The 23348-nt window shown below is 39.7% G+C and overlaps 1 protein-coding gene across 3 annotated transcripts in view; it reads left to right on the plus strand.

The window, feature by feature from the left end:
* Positions 1–23348, plus strand: part of PUM5 (pumilio 5) — a 45918-nt gene that overhangs the window by 17298 nt on the left and 5272 nt on the right. For all 3 annotated transcript variants that reach the window (XM_089155098.1, XM_089155097.1, XM_089155096.1), the window contains 2 exons: positions 2134–2328; positions 19062–19233. In XM_089155098.1, the coding sequence (XP_089011224.1) occupies positions 2134–2328; positions 19062–19233 (367 nt within the window). The remainder of the gene's footprint in view (positions 1–2133; positions 2329–19061; positions 19234–23348) is intronic.

A 23348-nucleotide genomic window follows, 5' to 3' on the forward strand; every position in this document is an offset into this window, starting at 1 on the left:
GGAGTCCTAGTTGGGATCCAATTTGCAAGTAAGATTCCTTCTGGAAGTTGGTTGTTTATTTTGCAAGTTATCTTTGTTAAGGAGTTCTCTCCTTTTCTAGTTGTTTGAGAGTCCTTTTAAAAATTGTTGAGTTGTAATTGGATTCCGTAAGTTGAGTGTTAGTTGGTTTCCCTCAATTTGTAAGGCTATAAAAAGCCCCCACCTCATTGTAAGCAAATCAGTTTTGGATATTGATTAAAGAATTAGACTTGGAGTCATAGGGAACAATGCCCGGGTTTTTGCAATTGATCAACAGCCTCCTTCATCTCAAGTTCTTCTTCATCTCTTCCAAAACCTGCGGCAGCCATAGAAGAGTCCAATTTTCTGCAATTGATCAACAGCCTCCTTTCCTTACTAGTAAGTACTGCATTCCCAACCCCCTCCCTAGCCTTCCCTTTTATTCCCCCTTCCATAATTCTGGCCATATTTCTATGATGCGATGTCTCCAAGCCACCTTTCATTTTTGGCTCTGCATCCCAAGACAAGAGGTACATTCTCCTCTCCAGGGGGGCTGGTCTACGGGAATTTCACGAAGTTAGACTCCATTTTCTAATTTCATGCTTTTATTGCTCTCTCTTTTACTAAATTTTGTGTATATTAGGGTATTTTAGTATGCGGTATCCTATCAACCTAAGGTCCAAAGTCAAACTCGTTGTTTTTTGGTTTTACCAAATGTGATGGTGCCATTATGTTTATCTGGTCCATTATAGGATTGCATACTTGGTCACCCGATGCTATGGAGGGTCCCACTCCAGTATCCGCTTCGATTCATGGCACCAACTCCCAAGACCTCTGAAAAATTCGGTTTTTGACTGAAAGGTTGGGGTCGAAACTGAGTTCTCAAATAGTGGTTTGTTGTTTAATTAATGTTACAATACCAAGAGCAAGGAAACCAGTGCCTACAAAAGAAAAAGAAGAGTAAGAAGGGATAACAGTATGTTTGGCACATTGATGAAAGATGAGTTGCTAGCAGTTGCTCATACACATAATATGTATAGGAATTTTTTGGGGGGGGGGGGGGGGTGAATCTTTGTATGGGACTTTGATCATCACGATATCTATCCGTAGTCTTATAACTTGGAAAACTGGATTCCTGAACAAGAGATCTCAGTTCACTAATTCAGCTGCAATGTATGTCATGGCCCAATACTCAGACTTGATACTGGATCGAGCCATTTTAGCTTGTATCTTAACCTCTTATTGTGTCAAGATTACCTCCAACAAGAGTATTGTATCAGGTACTCAATCTTTGATCACCATCAACACCAACCCTCTCAGCATTAGAATGTTTGGCAGTGACATGAACATGTGATCATTAAAAAAGAGCGTCTGAATGCACGAGACTTCTGCTATTGCACGGTCTGGGAGGGCAAATATGCATAACTGTGCCCCCTTCAATTTGTTGGAGGTTGTTTTCAAGTTTTGAACTTGCAACCATTTGCTTTAATAATTCAAGATACAACACACTGCCTCCTACTGGACGGGGCTAGGCTTTTCAACCATCTAACCATCAACAAATGAAATGTCTAGTCTAGTGATATTAAGACATACAAGTGTACCAACTGTCTCTATTGATGCTTGCCTTTGTATTCCTTCTTTCCAGAAACACCAACTTATTGATAGTGTAACGTAGCCTTGAAACTGGGAACCAATCAAGGGCCATAATCAAGATCTTAACAGCAAGACTGAACCAGCAAGGGTAGAACTTGAGCCAAACTGTTTAGAAGTATAAGGCTGTGGTGATCTGATGGGCATAGTGCTTGAGGTCAGTGCTTGACAAGGTGAGACCTAGGACTGGTTGTAGTTTGGTGAAGTTTGGAGTCTTCCTAGGACTATTTGACGGCATTGATGAAAATTTCGTTTATATAAATTAATTTTCATGACTGGGCGCTAATATCCATATTTATAGGGATGATTGCACTATAATCAAGTAAATGCATTGCGATGTCGTGTTTAAAAGTTAGTATTTGGAGTGATACCATTTATGGAGTCTAGAATTTCTAATTTCAAGCATGTGAATACATTGTCATTTTCAGGCTTTTTTTTTTGGTGGTGCATTTTGACTTCCTCTTATGTATGATGCCCTGCTTGCAGCATGTATTGGAAAGAGGAAATCCACAGGAAAGAACCCAAATTATTAGAAAATTGTCTGGGAGAATTGTACAAATGAGCCAGCATAAGTTTGCATCAAATGTTGTTGAGAAGTGTTTGCAGCATGGTGATGCTGCTGAACGAGAACTCTTGATTGAGGAGATTGTTGGACAGACTGAGGGAAATGATAATTTATTGGTAAGTTCTTGTTATTTTCTTCTCTTATCTTGTGTTGCTATTGATGGGGTGGGTGCATGGGTGACTTTTCTTCTCCATGTAATGGGCCTAAAACACCCACAAAATCTGCCAAAATAGCTTCCTTGTCAGCTATTGGTTGATGCCTACATGGGCTGGAAAATACGGGCTCAAGTATATCCATTTTATGGGCCAAGTATGGAGTTAACTATGACTTGTTGATGGCCAGAAAAAAGGCATTGGTTGGCCTGATTATAACTCAAACCAACAGGACTAATTAGTACTTGCGGGCTGCCCTGGGTCCCAGACGATATTTGACTTAACAAAGTACTAAATGCCTTTTTCATTCATCCCCAAAAAAAGAAAAGAAAAGAAAAGAAAAGAAAAGAAAAGAAAAGAAAAGAAAAGAAAAAGAAAAAGAAAAAGACCTGCCTTTAACTCTTGTCATTAGTAATAAGGAGTGATGACAGTAATTCTGCTCCTGTGATGTGTTGGCATCAACTTTTGGGTTTTGTCATTAGAGAACAATTGCAGCACCTTTTTATCTTCTTATATATTTCAGTGGGAACCATGTGTTTTTGCTAAAATTTATTGTTCATGTTATCCTAGTCATTGGAATAGATCCAATGCTCCTTTTCAGGTTAGGCAGTCTGATGTTCAGGGACCAGCTCTGAATTCCTTGTCTAATTATCGTTATGTTGTTTTCTTTTCCTATGACTACCCTAGGTCCATCTAGACTTTTTGCTAAAAGAAATGTCTATGATGCTTCTATGTTTTTTTATAATTGATTTGGACTCAGTTTAATATGTGCATTCAGATTGTCTGTTTTGATGATCCTGGTACCTGGTGAATGAATAATGTAATCTCAATTGATTGAGGGCTAGCAACCAAGATCTAGGCAATAACCTGCCTCAAATTAGGGCAACTTAGGGGTGATTTTGGTTAGGGTCTTTGGGGTAGCTTTTGTGATATGGGCTTAAATGTTAGGTTTTTTGAGATGGTTGACGTGGAATGGTTAGGTGGACTCATATTGGAGGATGATTTTAAGTTTGAATGAGTTTGGGTTAGGTTTCAGATGAGAAATGTGAATTCTTGTGAGTGTAGTAATCAATGGAAATTGACTATTAAGGGTTTGGGGAACTTGGAGTTTTTTGTTTGGGTGAGACTTGGTTTGAACCTAGTTGGTATGGTCTAGGAGATGCTCCAGTTTAGAAGGTTTAATTCCAATGGTTGACTTTTGAAATATGGGGTTTCTTATGAATTGGGCAAATCAAGATTCAATTGATCCAGGGTTTTTGGCTTTTCAGAATTAAATGAGACATGGTTCAAAGGCTAATAGTTGTGAGGGACTTTCATGCTTGAAGTTTGAGGCACTTTTGATAGCTGTTAATGGATTCATGGTATTTCTTGATTTCTAGGTCAAGAAGGGGCTTGATGGGGGTACAACAACAACAACAATAAGCCTTGTCCCAACTAAATGGGGTTGGCTACATGGATTCTTGCCTTCTAATCATTTCTGTTAGAGGCCATGCTAGATACAAGGCCTAAACTATGCATATCCTTTCTCACAAGGTTGTCAAGGTGACCAAAGCGATTGGGGTTCCGCCTTGGTGATTAGGGGACAAAGCGGCGCCTAGGCGACCAAAGCGGTTGGGTCAATTTTTTTGTTCAATATGATTATTTTTATGGTGATAAATTTTTATTATAAGCTAAAGAAACATTCAAGAATCACACTCATCTAAAAAAAAAGGAGCATTCAAGAATCATAATTATGAAAGATTATTCAAAAAAGAACACAAACATAAATTCATCTCATCAAGCATCGTAACATATAATTATATACTATAGTAATGTTACATTTTTACTTACCTCTATGATAGTGTGATACCAAATAAGTGCCGTATCCATTTAATGATTCATTGATTCTCAATTCCAAAATGACTAGCTATTAAGTTAGTATACGGCTTTGTAGAATAAAATTTGAGAAAAAATATTATCACGTATAAAATGTAAAAAAGGTGATCATTTTGGCGTTTAGGCGGCAATAAGGTGCACAAGGCGACAAAAAGCAATTGGGTGAAAAAGCGGAAAAAACTGCATGTTAACAAAGCGGTTGAAAAACCGCCTTGCCGCCTAGGAGTGCGCTTTGACAACCATGCTTTCTCACCACTTCTCTTAAGGTTATCTTAGGTCTACCCCTGGCTCTTCTAGTTCCTTTAATCTATATTATATCACTTCTCTGTACAGGGGCATTTATAGGTCTCCGTTGAACATGGCCGTGCCACCTCAAACGACTTTCTTGAAGCTTATCACTTATGGAAGCAACTCCTAAACCAACTCTGATATGATCGTTCTCCTAGTTTTGCCACTCAGCCATCTTAGCGTCCTCATTTTTGCTACACTAAGTTTATCTATATGATTCTTTTTAACAGCCAATACTCTGCACCATACATCATAGCTGATCGAACGACGGTCCTATAGAATTTTCTTTTAAGCTTTAATGAATACGTCGATCACATAAGACCCGTGATGCACCTCTCCACTTCATCCACCCTATTTTAATTCTTTGGGAAACGTCATCCTCTATATCACCACTTTTATTTATGAGTGAACATATGTGCCTAAAAGAATCACTCTAAGGAATCTCCTTATCGTCAAGTTTCACCCCCTCATCATCTGCCTGATCATGACCAAAGTTACAAACTATATATTATGTCTCCGTTCAACTTAATTTAAAGCCTCTTGATTCCAAAGCTTCTCTCCATGATTCTAACTTGGTATTAATCCCCACTTGAGTCCCATTTATCATAACAATATCATCAACAAAAAGCATACACCAAGGGACATCGTCTTGAATATCTTTGGTTAATTATCCATTACAAGTGCAAGTAAATATGGGCTTAAAGTTTATCCTTGATGTACCCCAACTGTAATTGGGATTCAATACTTTGTCCCCCTCATTGTTCTTACACTTGTCACTGAAACCATCATACATATCCTTAACTATTTTTAATTATTTATTTGGAAGTCTTCTTTTCTCTAGTACTTGCCAAATTTACGCTCTAGGAACTCTATCATAAGCTTTTTCTAGGTCTATAAATACCATATGAAGGTCTTCCCTACACTCTCTATACCTTTCTATAAGTCTCCTAATTAGGTAAATAACCTCTGTTGTAGATTTTCCTGGCATAAACCCAAACTGGTTCTCGGCAATTGTGGTTAAGTGTCTCAAACGATTTTTTATTACTCTCTCCCATAATTTCATAGTATGACTCATCAGTTTAATGCCCCTATAGTTATTACAGCTTTGAATATCTCCTTATTTTTATAAATTGGAACCACAATGCTTCTCCTCCATTCATCTGGCATTTTTCCTGTGCTTATAATCTTATTAAACAACTTAGTCAACCAAACTAGCCCGTGGGTTTCTAAGCTCTTCCATACTTCTATTAGGATTTCATCAGAACCTTGTGTCTTGCCTAGTTTCATCCTCTTTAGTGTTTCTTTTATTTCGGACATTGGAATTCTCTGCATATATGTTTGAAAATTGGTGCCTTGGTGAATGGTGTAATCGTCCGAATCAGAGGTGCTTGAAGCATGCTCATTTAGTAGACTAGAGAAATAGATTTCCCATCTTTTCTTAATGTCCTCATCACATACTAGTACTTTGCCATCTCCATTTTTAATACATCTAACATGATTAAGATCTCTACTCTTCCTATCTTTTATTTTAGCAATCTTATAAATAGATTTTTCCCCTTCCTTCGTGCCCAACTTATTGTATAACTCTTCATACTTCTTCTCCCTTGCTTTTCTTGCAATTTTCTTAGCTTCATTTCTAGCCAACCTATACCTTTGAAGATCCTCAACATCTTTAGTTCTTTTTCATGTCTTAAAACTAGCTTTCTTATTCCTAATGGCAGTTTGAAGCTCACTATCCCACCACCAAGTCTCTCTATAAGAATGGAGTTTTCCCTTTGATTCACCTAAGACATCTTTAACCGCCTTCTTGATACACATAGCTATCTCATTCCACATCACATTAGTCTCCCTCCCAAAATCCCACTTTCCTTGTTTGACTACTTCATTAGCGAAAGATTTCATGCACTCTCCTTTCAAATTCCACCATCTTATCTTGGGATAGTTCACCTTGCACCTTTTATGAGTTTTTGGGGTTAGACACATATCCAAAACCACAAGTCTATGTTGTGTAGTTAAGGTTTCCCCTGGTATCACCTTACAATCCTTGCACAACAATCTATCAGTCCTTTTAGTTAGGAAGAAATCTATTTGGCTTCTATGATGTCTACTTTTGAAGGTAATTAAATGCTTATCTTTCTTTTTGAAGTAAGTATTTACAATAGATAGATCAAAAGCAGCAACAAAATCTAAAATTGAAACCCCTTCCTCATTCATCTCTCCAAAACCATATCCTACATGTATACTCTCATAGCCTCTTGATCTTTACCAATATGTCTATTTAGATCACCTTCTATGATAATCTTTTCTCCTTGATGAATTCCTTGTATTAATCCATCCATATTTTTCCAAAATTCTAACTTTAGACTTTGATCCAATCCTACTTGAGGTGCATATGCACAAATTATATTTACAATATCTTTCTCCATTACAAGCTTGATAGCAATAATCCTATCACCCACTCTTTTAGCATCCACCACATCATTCTTAAAATCTTTATCCACTATTATACCTACCCCATTTTATTAGTTTTATCCCCAGTATACCAGAGTTCAAAATCATCCAACTCTTTAGCTTTTTTACCCTTCCATCAGTCTCTTGAATGCAAGTATATTAATCCTTACTTGTTAAAGATCCTATGTTTGAAGATGCCAATCTAATCCTACATTTTTGGACTAGCTTCTTTACCCGCATTCGTCCACGGCATGCGAACCTTTGTCTACTTATTATTGCATCCGGGTGCCGATGCGACGCGTCGCTTACAGGGCCATAGCTAACCCTTGCCCATTTATCACTACACCCGGGCCATAGTGTAGCGCATCGCTTCTTTTGTCGGGGAACGCCCTAGCATAACATTTATCATAGAAGATCGAATCCATGAAAAAGGGTTTGGCTAGATTTTTTTCCGGTGCTGGTTGTCAACCTGACACACCAATCCTCCTCCTTTACCCGGGCTTGGGACCGGCAGCAAAAACATTGGCGGAGTTAAGGGGCTTGATGGGGTTGGGGATTCAAATATAAATTAAAGGGGAGGAAGAGAGTAGGGGGATGGGCTGTTGTCTACCAGATACTTGGATAGGGTAGCGCTGCCTGAACCTGTGTGGGAGTTGAAGCTTCAATCAAGAAGGATGTTAGCTTGTCACCAACCATGGTAGAAGATCTCGCTCTCGAGCGAGATCTCGCCACCGTGAAAAACCGAGATCTCGACCATCTCGGTCGAGATATACAATTTTTTGGCGTCAACTCAGTAGCCCATCTCGGTGTATTTTAGGGTCCCAATTGGGTTGAAACTGGTATTTAACCTATTTAAGGCCTTTTGAACACATTGGTGGATTTGTCATAAAACAACCCTATGTATGATTTCTAAGTCTATCCATAGTGTGAAATTGAAATGTTGTAGGATTAAGGAATTCAATGTTATACAATATGTAATATAGAACCTTTAAGGCATATAAATGAAAAACAAGTTTATCAAATGCATCAAGTAACCTAAATGTTATCAAAATTCCATCCATATGAGTATCACAATCTCAATTTTCAAGAATAGAATAATAAAATTATACAACCATTAGAAGTTCTATATAAGTCATTAAATCATAAGTTCATAAGACAAGCAGAGAATGATTGATTTTCCTTCGATGTTGTAGATGTGCTAAGAGTTGTTGCAAGTGAAATTCAGCCGAAATCCACAGAAAAAGGCAAAAATTGAGAGTTCCAGTGAGATCCAGGGCGAGATATGGCGAGATCTCGAGCGAGATATCCCAACTCTCTGCTTTCAACCTCCATCTCGTCTCGCCCACAGGAAAAAACGAGATATCTCGCAAGATCTCTCACCATGTCACCAACAACCTTGATTTATGATTTCACCTTTTCTTTCTTTTTTTTTTTTTTGGGGGGGGGGGTTGTGGGTGGGTGGGTTGCTATTTGTAGGCTTACAGTAAAATTCATGCTGATATTAGGACTTGGACTGGAATTAGGTTTCCTCATTTGACTTAACTGAGGTCAATGGTTACATGGACTCATCACTATCTGCTGCTTTATTACTACTAAACTTGAAATCAAAGGCTTTACAAAATTGCGTGGGGCAGAAATACAAAATTTGCCATTACCCAGCCAAATTTATTAAATAGCGGAAATAATAAAAAAATAGAGTAAACTAAGAATGGGCTTATATTAGCCCACTGTTGAGCTGCTGGGAAGCAAGACCAGGGTTTTCCTTCGGCCTTGGGTTTCCACTTGGTATGGGTCTTGGGATCTTCATCAGTGTATGTATTTTTTGGGGGGGGGGGGGTTGTTACAAGAACTCTCACTTATCATGAAATCATACATCAGATTTCCTGTGTTGATACACACTGACCAAAATGAAGCAGCTGAGTATAGAAATAGGCATTTACTAGAATTCACTTGTAGTCTCTTGTTTGGCATGCATTTTCGTAGAAGTTTTATGGGTTGATGTTTTTCTTGTAGCTACTTTTTTTATTGGTCTTATGCCAACCCATCTTCTTGTAGTAATTTATGAGTTCAGATCTCTTGCAAGGCACAAATTCTTTGATGTTTGTTCCTGCTCGGACCGTATCCCGGTTGATGCTCCTATCATTTCCAGTAGACAGCCTAAACTTCATGAAAGCCATGTGACCCTCTCTAGGCACGCTATTGTGAAGGCTGTCCTAATGTTGGTCCTCTCGGTGATAATCCAGGCTGTTACCAGTTTATTGTTGAATATGGTACGTAGGCTGCTGGCCAAAGTCACCTCCAGAATCACCCCACCAGCTGACCCAGCTCTTCCGTGCTTCATGACAGTAGGCACCTTGCCCGGCAGTTCCTCATCTATTAGTAAGCAGTTCCCCAACATTGATACTTTTGCTGATGAGCAACATAGACGCCATGTGTGGAAGATCACTCCCCCAAACACTATCTCATCAGATGGGCATTGAATGGAAAATTCCACCATTGAAGCCACATTCTATTGGCAAGCAGAAAATGCTGTAGTGCAAAATCAGTATCTCAAGAAAACTGTTTCTTATCAGGAGAACGCTTTGATGCAGCTATAGGCACCTATGCCTACTCCAGTTCCACGGTATATGCCCAAGAAGTCTCACGCGCCACCTCCATATGTTCCACCTTCCCAGCCTTCCTATCCATCCTTTTGCCTTCTACAAGACTTCCAGCTACAACCATCAACCTCGCCAACCATAGCAGACACATCTCCATCCATCTTAGGTTTTTGAACCTAGACACAGTCACCAAATGGTAGATAGTTCCCCACAGACATGTTGCTTGACCTTGTCAACAACAACACAATTTGTCTCTGACTCGCCACAAGCTCTCTCGACCTCAACCCTCTCCACTTGCTACAGCTCCCCTTAGCTTATGTGGATCTCTTGAACCACCCTCCAACCCTAATCCGTTGACCACCTATCTCTATGTCCTAACTAAACCAAGGGTACTCCCTATTTTCTCCATAGATAAAGTTGCTACTACTGGTATTATTTCTGACTGATTCAGATGAGTCTGTTTTTGACATCTATTTGCCTCTCAGCCTGATACCCCCATTGTTGATGACCCTATCCCTACTACCCTCACTCTTGAAGTTCCTCCTATACCTGCTTACATTCCTTTTGGAAATTATTACCCAAGCAGTTCTCACCCTTGATGACATCCCAGTTACCTAATGGCCGGCCCGATTCCAAGAATTTCGTGCTTGGCTCGCGGCTCAGCGAATTCAAGAAGGCTCTTCTGATGGTACAACTATTTGCAAATTCTTGGCCCGCACCATTGGCGCCCTGCAAGAATGTTATCTTGGCCTCAGGAACATTGGTAATTGCAATGGGTCCAAATTCCTTTCACCTAGTTTATTGCTGCCCTATATAGCCAGTTTTGGGCGACCTCACTAAAAAAACAGTCCAAGATTGGAATGCACAATTATGAAATGTTGCTCTCTTGACAAAAAAAGACCTCCAAAAGCATTACAAGTGCATGCTCTCCAAGTTTTTCGTTCTTGGTGGATTGTATGATCTCAATCTCAAATAGATCTTCGTGAACTCTTTCCCAAACCTCCTGGTATAGATGCACTCACATCCAAAGGCCAGACCATAAGCTCCAGCTCGGTTCGGCAGCTCTACCAAGCCATTTCACTTCATTGGACAGGTTATGCCGTCAACATACATTGGTGCAACAATGGGAAAAGACTACTATAAAGCTTGGTTCCTCATGTAATATATCTCATCTCCATATCAAGTGCAAAGATTCCAATTGTACTTGTCCAACTAAGAAGAAGTTACATTTTAGGGATTTTCCCAAGCCTAAGCATTTCCATAAAGGTTCCGGTTTGAGCGAGAGCCCGAACGGGGGGGCGAGAACATGAAGATCGAAAGCTCCACTGTTCTGAATAGTGGGAAAGACTTTTCAAAATTCGATCAAATTGATCGACAATCTCATCATCTGTTAGGTGGGCCAACTGACTGACCAAATTGAGTTGGGCTGGGCGTCCATGTCACAGAACCTTTCTCTAGCCAAGAATCCCATTATTGATCAAATTGGAGCAATTCATTGGTTAAGCAAGCATTTTAGATCCAGATTTGAGTTTGAGGGCAAACCCACAAACATCGGAAGTTTCTCTGGCGAAAGAAATTCCGAGGAATGTCTAGAATGTTGTTATGCCTGTGGCCAAATGGGCACTTTGTGAAAAATTGCCCATAGACGGATCTCAAGAAAAAGAAAGGAAAATTGGTCCAGATGGCTCATCAGTTCCTTTTGGAGTCAAGTTCTTTGGAAGACATGGATGTAGATGTTGAATCTCGTGATGGCCTCAATGATAGTGAAGATGAGGCAACCCTCTTTATGATGGATATCCCTAATTATGAATCTGATGCATGGGATGATGAGGATTCATGGACTTTTCAAAATTCGATCAAATTGATCGACAATCTCATCATCTGTTAGGTGGGCCAACTGATTGACCAAATTGAGTTGGGCTGGGCGTCCATGTCACAGAACCTTTCTCTAGCCAAGAATCCCATTATTGATCAAATTGGAGCAATTCATTGGTTAAGCAAGCATTTTAGATCCAGATTTGAGTTGAGGGCAAACCCACAAACATTGGAAGTTTCTCTGGCGAAAGAAATTCCGAGGAAAGTCTAGAATGTTGTTATGCCTGTGGCCAAATGGGCACTTTGCGAAAAATTGCCCATAGACGGATCTCAAGAAAAAGAAAGGAAAATTGGTCCAGATGGCTCATCAGTTCCTTTTGGAGTCAAGTTCTTTGGAAGACATGGATGTAGATGTTGAATCTCGTGATGGCCTCAATGATAATGAAGATGAGGCAACCCTCTTTATGATGGATATCCCTAATTATGAATCTGATGCATGGGATGATGAGGATTCATGGTCTTTTGATGAGCAGCAAGGAATAGTTTACCAAATCACACAACTTGACGATCCTAACATCCCCCTCTGCAATTCTCTGAAACCTAAAGCCACCAAGTCTCACTCTGTAACCCTTCCCTGAGCTCCTATGTTCATACAAGAATCAACATGGGCAAAACCCGCCAAGGTTATTGCTTATTTTGATGCTGGTGTATCATTCACCATGATGGCTCCCCATATCCTCCCTTCCTACTATTGGAAACCTTGCAACCAACCTCTTCTAGCAGCCAATGGGGAACACTTCTCTGTCACCCTAATTAGCAAAAGGCCCCTCGCCCATCAAAATAAAGATTTTCCCCACCTTGGTCCCCCACCACATAGTCCTAGGCTCCACATTGCTAGGCATAGACCTTCTCATTGGTTACGATATCCTTAGCCAATTATCCTCCCTCATATCGGGCCAAACAGGTCTTACGTATAGAGGACAATTTCTTCCCTAGACTTTTGTCCCTCGGCTCTTCACTGCCATTCCTGTTGATACCAATCGGTCAACAACTTTTGGAAGATTGTTGTGCCACTAACCACACTAAATTCCTCAAATGTTCACCCCCCCTCCCCCCTCTGGCAAAATCTTGAGCATTTCATTGATCCTCCTTTCTAAAAGAATGAAGATGCCAATCCCTCCAAGGCTAGCCTCTCTGGGATGAATCCAGAACATCTCAACTTAACTAGGTAAGAAGTACGACAGTTATTGGCCCATAATTTGGTAGAATCTACTTGCTTTCAGTGGGCATCCGAGGCTTTCTATATAAACAAAAAGGCTGAATAGACGAGAATGAAAAATGAGGCTTGTCATCTAGTATCAACCATTAAATGCCTTTCTCAACAAGTTCCCTTTGCCACATAGGCCTACTCTTTTCGCAAAACTCTCATCAGCCAAGGTCTTGAACAAATTCAACCTCAAAGCATGATTTTGGCAGATTCTGAATTCACCCAGAGGATAGACACAAAACAATGCATTCCTAGCCGCCATCTGCAGTGGACAATCATGCCGTTTGGTCTTCAAATAGCTCCTTAACCGTTCCAAAGTGCAATGATGAAATTATATGCTCCAATTGAAGCCAATGCTGTGATCTACATTGATGACATCTTGCTATTCTTGGATTACCAAAGAAGCTAGTGTCATGCTATCCCTTAAAAGCTCAATCTGACAGCACCATCAATTGACTTTCCTAGAGTCTCCATCAGCAATGATTCTTTGTGTTCTCTAGCCCCACATTGGCAAATCTCTCCTTGATTTCTCAGATGTCCTTACAGTCTGTTAGCTCCATAAATTTCTGGGGATCGTCAATTGCATGATATAATTCATTCCCTGCAAGGGTGGATACACTCCGCTCCCTTATGGTCAATTAAAAAGAATGCTCCCCTTTTGATACTCAAGCAGTCAAAAAGATTAAGCAAATTGCACAATCCCTACCCCCTTTAGTGACTCCCTCAACAGGTAATCGGATATTACAAAAGATGCTAGTGTTCGTCTATGGTCAGCAGTTCTCTTAGAGGAACTCCATGGCAAGTGACAAGTGTGTGGATACAAGAGTGGTCTAGTAGAGCAATCCTACTATAGAACATTCAAAGAAATCCCCACAACAAAGCGTGGCTTAGAGAAATTCCAGTTCCATCTTATTGGTTCCATGTTCTAGATTGAAATGGACATGACGGCTTTTTCCCAACATGCTCCAATTCAAGCAAAAGATGCTTCCCGATGCTCAACAACTCTGATGGGCACAATGATCTAGCAAATGGTCATTCATAGTCAAATATATCAAGGGAAAGAAATGTTCTAGCAGACTTCTTATCCAAGCCCTTAAAATCCTTGCCAAATGTCCAGTTCATTCTCCCTTGGTGCTTCCCAATTACCCCTAGTGCCTCTTCATCTAGGCCTTCAAAAGATCCTCCATTTGACCTTGATTCTGAATCGGAGGACCTCGACCCATACCTTTTAGATCTCCCTCTAGCTATTTATAGCAACATCTCTTGTCGCACTATCATCAGCAGGTCTGAATCCACTTACAAAGATACCCTTTCTGTCTTGGTCTTTGAGTATGGCCTTTCCTACAAATGGTTCAAATGCCATCCTTCCTATCCTTGCCTTACCTTGTTCACTATTGACCAATTTTGGAGTTTCAACAAAGAATACTATGTGTTCTTTTGGAATCTTTTTGTTGTCTACAAGGTAACCCTTTATTTCCATGCCCACCCACTCAGCCATTATCTTTATTGTTACAACCAAGCCCCCTTTTTCAAATCAACCCACTCCCAATTAACGACACCTTGTCAAACTTCTTGAATAATTCTAGTCTCTCGAATATTGGCATACACTCTTCTCCTCCCAAACTAATGAATTTGTTACCTTTGTATTCCACCAAATTATCACGCTAGACATTTTACCATAAGGCCTTAAATTATGATCTCTATCCTGCTCGTGCAGATGAGGCTGAAGAATAGTGGGAGTTCCGACACCAAATGATAGAACACAATAATGTAGCTCTCGAAAGTATTCCAGATTGTCCGTTAGGAATCAACGATGCTTGGGAACAGATCCATCTTCTCCAAGACCTAGATATTGATTACCATGTACCATGACTACATGAAAGATCATGACTACTTTCAAGACATCTAGCCTGCTTATGATTCGGATTGGGATAATAACTGATTAAAAACATCCGTAAAGTTGTCTTCTTACTGTATTTGTATTTGTGTTGTATGATGTCTTTGTACTAAGATGTAAGCAATGACGTCATTCTTCATTATTGGGTTTGCTTTTATTTTTCATTTTGTTTGCTTTAATTTGGGTTCCATGGGTATCTGAATTTCATGTGAAGTTCATTTGGTGTGATTATATGCCAATAAAAGGCGAGCATTGTGAGTAATGAAAAATAAGGAATGTATGGTGGGATGTTGGTATATGAGGAACCATGAATCAAGAAGATCTACCCTAGAGACAGTAGGTATGCCCCCGTCTACCATGAAAAGTGAGTGAAAGCTGGATTACTCCAGATGGAGATCGGTGTAAGCCTAAGTTATCCACTGATCAATAAGTTCTTGGGCCAAATCAATAACAAAATACTGTTCTTTGCTAGAGGAGTCCACATGAAATTGGGAGAAGCTACTCGATTGTTTTTCATTACTCACAATGTTTGCCTTTTATAGGCATACAATCACACCAAATTAACTTCACATGAAACTTAAATTAAAGCAAATGAAATGTAAATAAAACCAAACCCAATAATGCATAATGATGTCAGTGCTTACGTCATTGCTTACATCTTAGTACAAAGACATCATACAACACACAAATACAAATATAATATGAAGACAACTTTATGGATGTTTTTAATCAGAATCATTACCCCAATCCGAATCATAAGCAGGTTGGCTGTCTTGAAAGTAGTTAGGATACATCATGTAGTCATGGTATATGGTAATTTGGTAATAAGGTAATCACTATCTGGGTCTTTGAGAAGATGGTTCTATTCCCAAGCATCATCAATTCCTATCAAACAATCTAGAATACTATCGAGAGCTACATCATTGTGTTCTATCATTTGGTTCTAGAATGCCCACCATTCTTCAGCCTTGTTTCCACAGGTGGGATAGAGATCATAATCCAAGATCTTATAAGTAAAATGTCTAGCATGATAGGGAGGTAATGGTTATCATCTGGAGGAGTGTGTTCTACAAAGGAGGGGTGAATATGATCAGGAGAGCGGTGGAATACAAAGATGACAAATTCATCAGTTTGGGAGGAGAAGAATGTATGCCAATATTTTCAAGAGACTGGAATTCTTCAAGAAGTTGATGTGCATGTAATAAAATCAGCTTATACTAAACTTGAACCCTAGGCACTCAAATGCATCTTTCTTGGCTACACTTCTTTCACCAAAGGGTACAATTGCTGCCATCCTAACTCTTGAAGGTGGCTTCTCTCCAAAGATATCGACTTCTTCCAATCCATTCCTTCAATTTCTCCATATCAACATCCTCTCTAGGAGGAGAACAATGACAATGAATAGGCTGTTTATGTTATCCTTTCCTCCCATACCTATTGCTCCATTTCCATTTGATATTGGGAAGTCCTTAAGAGTTGATGTTGTTTGATATCGATACTCACTCCACTGGCAATAATGGTGCTGGTTTTAAGAACCACAAAGGTGATTGTGTATCAAAAAGGTTGTTGGAGGAATAGTACTTGCTAGCGCTAGAAGCCCTCGTTGGATCCACATCTTTAGATTCGTCTCCTCTGGTCAAGTAACATTCATTTCTCCCACTTTTGAATTAGACCTTCCCATTGCTATTCGAAAGGACAAGGGAAGAACTACTAATCCTATGCCCTTGTTTGTTTCCTATTGTTATACATCTAGAACTTTCTCCACTGCCCTCTCTTTGTTTTATTATTTGTAAGTTTATTGAGGCTATGCCTAACTTCATGTGGAAGGGGGGCATCTTGAAAGAAATGGTGAGCCAATTCATGCATGTTGGAAAAGTAGTCACTTGGGTGCTATTTACTTCATCATAATGTAGTTGAAGTCTTTCCATGAAAAGAGCTTCTCGTTGCTAGACACAATCATTTGAAGATAGAAGGCCTTAGAAATGCTAATTGGGCTGGTATAGTTTCTGACAGGCATTCTACCTCAAACTATTCTACTTTTGTAGGGGGAAACCTTGTTACTTGGACAAGCAAGAAACAAGCTACTGTAGCCAAATTGAAACAATTTATAGCCATGGCTCAAGGGGTGTTTGAAGCTTTCTTTGGGGGTTAATGAACAATTGAATGAAACAGCAAGAAGGGAGCACCGACACCTCCACAGTGAGGAAACAACAAAAAGACCTTAAGAAGATTTGAACCAAACAAGGGAGGCCAAAATCAAGAGGAATGGGAGAGGGTTGATCTCTAGGTTGAGATGTACCTGTTCCTTGGGGACTCAGTACAAGTTGTTGGGGAGATTTACATCTTTCCTTTGACGTAAGGAGAAATGAAATCCCAAACCTGATGAAGAGGTCTAGATTCTGTGGTGCATATTGTGACGTTTTGTTCCACCTAAATATGGTTTTGGCACTAAAGCATGCTTTCCAACTAAGTCATAAGTGGAATCTGTGGAAAGTCATGCCCACTTAGATATGCTCTAACTAAAGTTAGGATTCTTTTGGTATGCAAGGATAATAAAAATTGTGTAATTAAATCCATTGGATTACGAAATCATAGACAAATCCTGAAACACATGTAGGTTTGCGAACCAAACATGCACAAAGTATGAGAATCAATTAGGTGCACAATATGCTAATCAATCAGAGGCATTGTGTGCAAATCAATTGGGCGCACAATATGCAAATCAATCATAAACATAGTGTGCGAATGCGAATCAATCAGGCGCACAGGATGCAAATCAATCAGAGGCATTGTGTGCGAATCAATCAGAGGCAAAATATGCAAATCAATCAAAGGTATAATATGTGAATCAATTAGAGCCATAATGTACGAATCAATCAGAGGTACAATATGCATATCAATCAAAGGTATAATATGCGAATCAATCACAGGCATAGTGTGCGAATCAATCACAGGGATAGCGTGCCAAAAAATCAGGCGTACAATATGCGAATCAATTATTGGCATAGTGTGCGAATCAATCAGACGTACAATATGCAAATCAATCAGAGGTATAGTGTGTGAATAAATCAGGCGCACAATGTGTGAATCGGACAAATAATATTGTGACTGAAAATGCACATGAATTCTTGAGACCATAGCTTGAGTTGGATTGTAATACTCACTTGTCTTCCCCTGACAAAGTCCTTTCTTTGAAACCAAATGATTTTCGGTTATTCCAGAATATGTGGGGAGTCGAATGAGGCTGCCCCCTCTGCTGCTCTCTCTCTCTCTCTCTTAGTTTCTCTTCTATTTTCTCTCCTCTTTCTTCTCTCTCTTCTCTCTTTTCTTTTACCCGGGGGGGGGGGGCTTCTTTGCCTAAGAAGAACTCAACAGATGTGGATTTTGGAGTTGGATCGGCCAGAACCAGGTTGCATCCAACAAACAAAATTAGTTATCTGGTTACAAGGCTGATCCAAGAGATGGGATTTGACTTTATAGAATCTGTGTAGTTCTATTGTGACAAGAAGGCTGAGATAGGTGTTGCTTACAGTTCTATCCAACATGATTGGAGAAAGTACATTGAAGTTGTTTGGCATTTCGTCAAAGAGAAGATTAATTATGGGTGTGCCGATTTTCCTTTTGTGAAGATAGGTGATCAATTGGCTAATGTCTTCACCAAAGGCCTTAAACTACACCAGCTTGGTACCCTACTATGCAAGTTTGGAATACTTGATATAAGATTCTCAGGCTTGAGTGGGAGTGTTATAGCTTGCTATTGTAATAGGGGGACCATTGTACTTTACTTCCATCTCAGCGTAAGTTGTAATTTCTATTTCTGTTCTTTACCTTTGACCTCCCAAGGGGGAGGTAATTCTAATTTAGAGAAAAGTACAAATAATGGATACAGGTGCACAATTTCTCACACTTCTAGACATTTTTTGTCTTCCTCTTCATCGGTTTCTTCTTCACCTTCTCCAATGTTCTCTACACTAATTCTTTATTTCTTGTTGACCGTGTTAGTTTCTTACCGACATGCCCTTGATGATACTTCACGGGCTTATGTTTATTCTATTGTTTTTTCACAAATATTTGTTGGTTTTAACAACATAATTATATCATGTTGCACTGATTTGGATTCCATGCTTTGTATAGCATAATGATACAAAATAATCACTGTATTAATATTATGTATGGTTATATACTGCATGCCAAGGGCTTCTAGGAAACAACTTGGCGGGTGTCTTGTCGCCTAAGCAGCCCTCCAAGGGGCCAGCCAGTCACTGTGGAAACTATGCTTGCTACTGATCTTGTCTTTATTTTGTCTTAGCTGTCTACTCATTTTAATGCCGACACAAAGGCATTCTAATGTGTAACCATAGATACCTGAACCTGAAGAAATGGATTGGAAACTGAGGCAATAGGCTTTGTGGTTTGGATTAAAGCCATTGGCGTCTGATATGTAATTCTGAACCTTGTATTCTGGGAATTTATTGTTTTCTTGTGGTTGCCTTCTTTGTCCTAGGCAATGATGAAGGACCAATATGCAAATTATGTGGTCCAGAAGATTCTTGAAATGTGCACAGATAAACAACGAGAAGTATTGCTAAATCGCATACGAGTTCATCTTCCTGCTTTGAAGAAATACACTTATGGGAAACACATAGTTGCTCGGTTTGAACAACTATATGGTGAAGGTTGGTGTATTTTTCTTTTATTTGGGTAAATTTTAATTATATGTGTATCTGAAAAGCAGGTCCTATCTATCAATTTTTCTAATTTATAGTTTGGCATCTCATTGCTGGTTTGCTTGTTATGTTCTATTCCTCCACTAAGTTTTTATCTGTTTTCATTTTATCTTATCATCTATTGATTAGTGAGTGCAATGAACAGTATGAAGGGGATGTTATAGGTTTTCTGCTGTAATATTTTGATGTATCAACAAAATTACTCTTATGTACCACTTGGTGCTGTGCTGTAAGTGCAGCATTAACTGTTTGTGTGTGTGCTTCATTATTGTGTTTGTAAGAGTTTTTTCACAGCTCATGACAGGACACCTTTATTGGCTCTATTTGTTACAAAAGTATTTACTCTTGAGACAGTTTAATTGTGAAATGATGATATTGACATTTTGGCAATACCTGGTACGACACTGTACCAGGTTTTTGTGATTTTAAGTGTTCTCTTCACCTGGTTTTTGGTGTACAACCTAATTTTAATGTCAATAAACACAATTCCAAGCTTCTTTTGACTAAAAGATAACACAAATTGATCTTTTTGATTTGCACATTCCCAACTGTATGCAGGTGAAACTGGATCTTGGATTTTCACAAATTTAAACATGGATATACGTGAAAACATTGAAACTCTCTTCAAATACAAGAACAATGAGAATGCAAGAAGTCATAACCATGGTTCGAAAACTCATTAATCAATTACAATTCTACGAAGTCCAAGACACCAACTCTGCAACTCAATCAGTCATAGCTCATGACATAAGTTAAATAACAAATACAAGAGCAAATAAAATCAGTGAGACCTAAGTTATTTAGGTCAGCCTGGGTTGATCCTAGATTCCCACTACACGTCAATTGGACCCAACTCGCATTACGCCTAGATTGTGCCCACATATGCATCCCATGGCATAGAATTTAAGAAGTACCGGACGTAGTCGGACACCGCCTCCATCTATGTTGCATCATCAACATACTGAAGATAACCCATCCTAGTGTGCAGGGCTAAGGGATAGGGAAGGAGAACATCTCATCAATAAAGGAAAACCCCATACTGCCATACTGGGACTTAGATTGTGAGTGGGAGCCATAGTCAAAACTAGAATAAGGTAGAATAGGCATCCCCATCTTAACCATCTGACCATATAGGTTGGAATATGACCTCTTTTGCTTTGGGGCCCTCTTAGATGAACTCCCGTCAATACCCATGCCATTGATAGAGCTCAATAAGCTATCAATATTTGTGTTCATCTGTCTACTGGGTTGGAACTAGCCACAGGGCCCTCTAAACTTTCCATGTCCCATGGATGAGGAGGGCCTGCTCCTTTGATTAGGTTCCCACTGTGGTCCGTGTTTTGGGTGACGTGTAGTGTGTCTCCCTAGTGAATCTGATGGGGCTTGATGACTCTGGCTTTGGAATCAAATAACACTCTTGATATCCATATTGCTGGCCACCACCATCACGTTCAACACTACTAGTGTTAGCTCCAGTAGTAGGATTGTCTCCAACATTTGAGCTGCCACAGGTCTAAGTCTGACTAGGAGGGTGGGTCTTGTCGAAATTTAGTCCAACTGTTGAAGATTGAGCCTCACACCACCTACATCATCATCTACACTAGCTTTCTGTAGCCAGGAATGGTATAACTACAGCCTGTTGTGCATGTACCCGACCCTTGTTTGCAATTAACTCATCCACATCAATATCAGCCTCTTGAGCTATAATAGGGTTAGGCCTCTCTCCAGGTTGGATTCCAATAGTGGCTCACCTTTATCCCTCAACTAATCCACCATAGAGTCTTCATCATCAGACTCCACCTGTATGACATGGTGAGATCAATGGTATCCCTCTGCTAGTTGCCCTATGTGCCCATGCGTATTTGCTAGAGCTTTAGCCTCAAATTATAGTGCACATACACCAAGTCATTAAGGCGTTGGTAAGCCAATTTGTTACACCTCTTCGAGTGAATTGCAGAAAAGGTGCTTCAGTTCATTTCACATCAAGATGAGGAGCAAGTCTTGGAGAGGACCTTGATTGCCATTTGCCTTAGATTCTTTGCACTCCTTCCATATAAGACCCACCATTTGCAGTATAACAAAAAGATGAAGTTAGTAGCTAATCTGCTAGCATTAAATCTGCAATGTAATTACCAATCATTACAGATTCGACCGGCATCACCATGTGCTTGGCCTTGCATTGCAACATCCCATCTAGATATCCAGGATGCGTCCCTGAAAGTCTTAATCTTCATCCATTTGTAATAATGGTTGGGTTATTATCAATCAATTATTGACCATTACTAACTTCTTTCAAATGGAGTTGGTAACTCCTAACTATCTAGTTGCAATGTATGGCAGGCTGCTATTGGGTTCCAACATGGCGATTGCTAGCTTCACTGCTTGTATCTATCTGTATCCAACCCAAGTCTTTTAGTTTAGTGTATTGGTACTTGTGGTTCAAATAGTAAGTTTGCATAATTAAAAATTCACAATTGTATAATGTAATGATCAAATAATTATTACTACTATATTGCATAAATACCTATTGCATAAATAACTATTACTTACCAGCTTTATGTAGTGGATGCATGAGTTACTCTGTCCACTAATCAGCACTGATCTTTAGGAATGTCTTTCTACCTCTTGAACTATGTTGTATATGTTCTCCTTCATCAACTGAATGGCAGTATATAGATGGGGCATGTTAGTCTCCTTTAAAGAACAAACAACTAAATGTAGGACCTTTATAACTGGGTCCATCATCCTCACCATATGTCCCAGCTATCTGTAGAAGCCATCTGATGAAATGGTAGCTGTGCTTGCTATGACCTCGAGTGTGAGACCTCTATATTGAAATCACTACTCGGATGCAAACATAGCTTTGAGTCCAGATTTCTTGCTCTCAATATTCTTTGAAGCAAGGCAGTTTGTTGCAAAATTTGTGTTTTGGGTTACACTAGGTCTCTATCGCATCTCTCCCTTAACATGTTTATTAAACTGTGATTGTAGACAAAGTTGGTGGCATGCCTTGCCTTGTTAACTATACCTTGCACAATCTTGGTCTAACCAATATCTTTTAGCAAGAGATCAATGCATTGCACAAAACACAGTCTATAAAGGCTGTATCTTGTGTTAGTCATCATAAGACCTCTAGCTTTGTTGAAGTTGCTACCACCATTTTGTCACAATTTGCTCCACATTTTCATCCACCTCTTCCATTGCATCCTTCAAGAGCCTGTAGATTTACCTATGATCCTACACTTCTTTAGATGCATCCACTAATCTCAGAAAATTTTCCTCCCATCATATTATACCACAAAGTTGATGGACTTTCTTGTTGGACCGGTCCATCCATCACACGTTATGGTTACCCCATAGGTATCCTAGAAAGGCCTCATCTTCTGCAAAGTATTCATCAACCTTGGCCTTCTGTTGTGGATTGGTGGTAGATACACATCCATGATCTCATAAGGGGTGGAGGCCAACCTCTACAATGGTGTCAATCATGGTTTGATAATACGATCCCTGTGCAGTGTTAGTTGGGATGGTGTTGAAGAGCATTTATTTTACAATTGATTATTTCATTACTCCCTTCATGTTCTTCTAGGCCCCTCTCATTGTGGGATACTTAAAACCCCCTTCTTTCTAAATAATTGTGGATCCTGCTCTAGAATGGAATCACCATGTGTAGGCATTGATGTAGGTGAAGCTCTTTGACCCTGTGATTTCCTGAAGAGACCACCAAACACACCACCTGACCTAGATGATCCAGCTGCTACTGCTTTGGAGGTACCAACTCTTGCACTACCCTTGCCCATCTCTTGTGCCTCTGCCAATGATGCCCTACTCCTCGCCACCAAACACACCACCTGACCTAGATGATCCAGCTGCTACTGCTTTGGAGGTACCAACTCTTGCACTACCCTTGCCCCTCTCTTGTGCCTCTGCCAATGATGCCCTACTCCTCGCCATCACTCGGCACAAATCCCTAGTCTCTATCGCTATCTCTACATCATTAGGCACAAACATGGGAGCATCTTCATCATCACAAATTCCATATGAAGGCTTCAAATGCCTACTCC

This window comes from Hakea prostrata, chromosome 5, assembly GCF_041222555.1.
Source record: "Hakea prostrata isolate BN-2017 chromosome 5, UWA_Hpros_2, whole genome shotgun sequence".
Lineage (NCBI taxonomy): Eukaryota > Viridiplantae > Streptophyta > Magnoliopsida > Proteales > Proteaceae > Hakea > Hakea prostrata.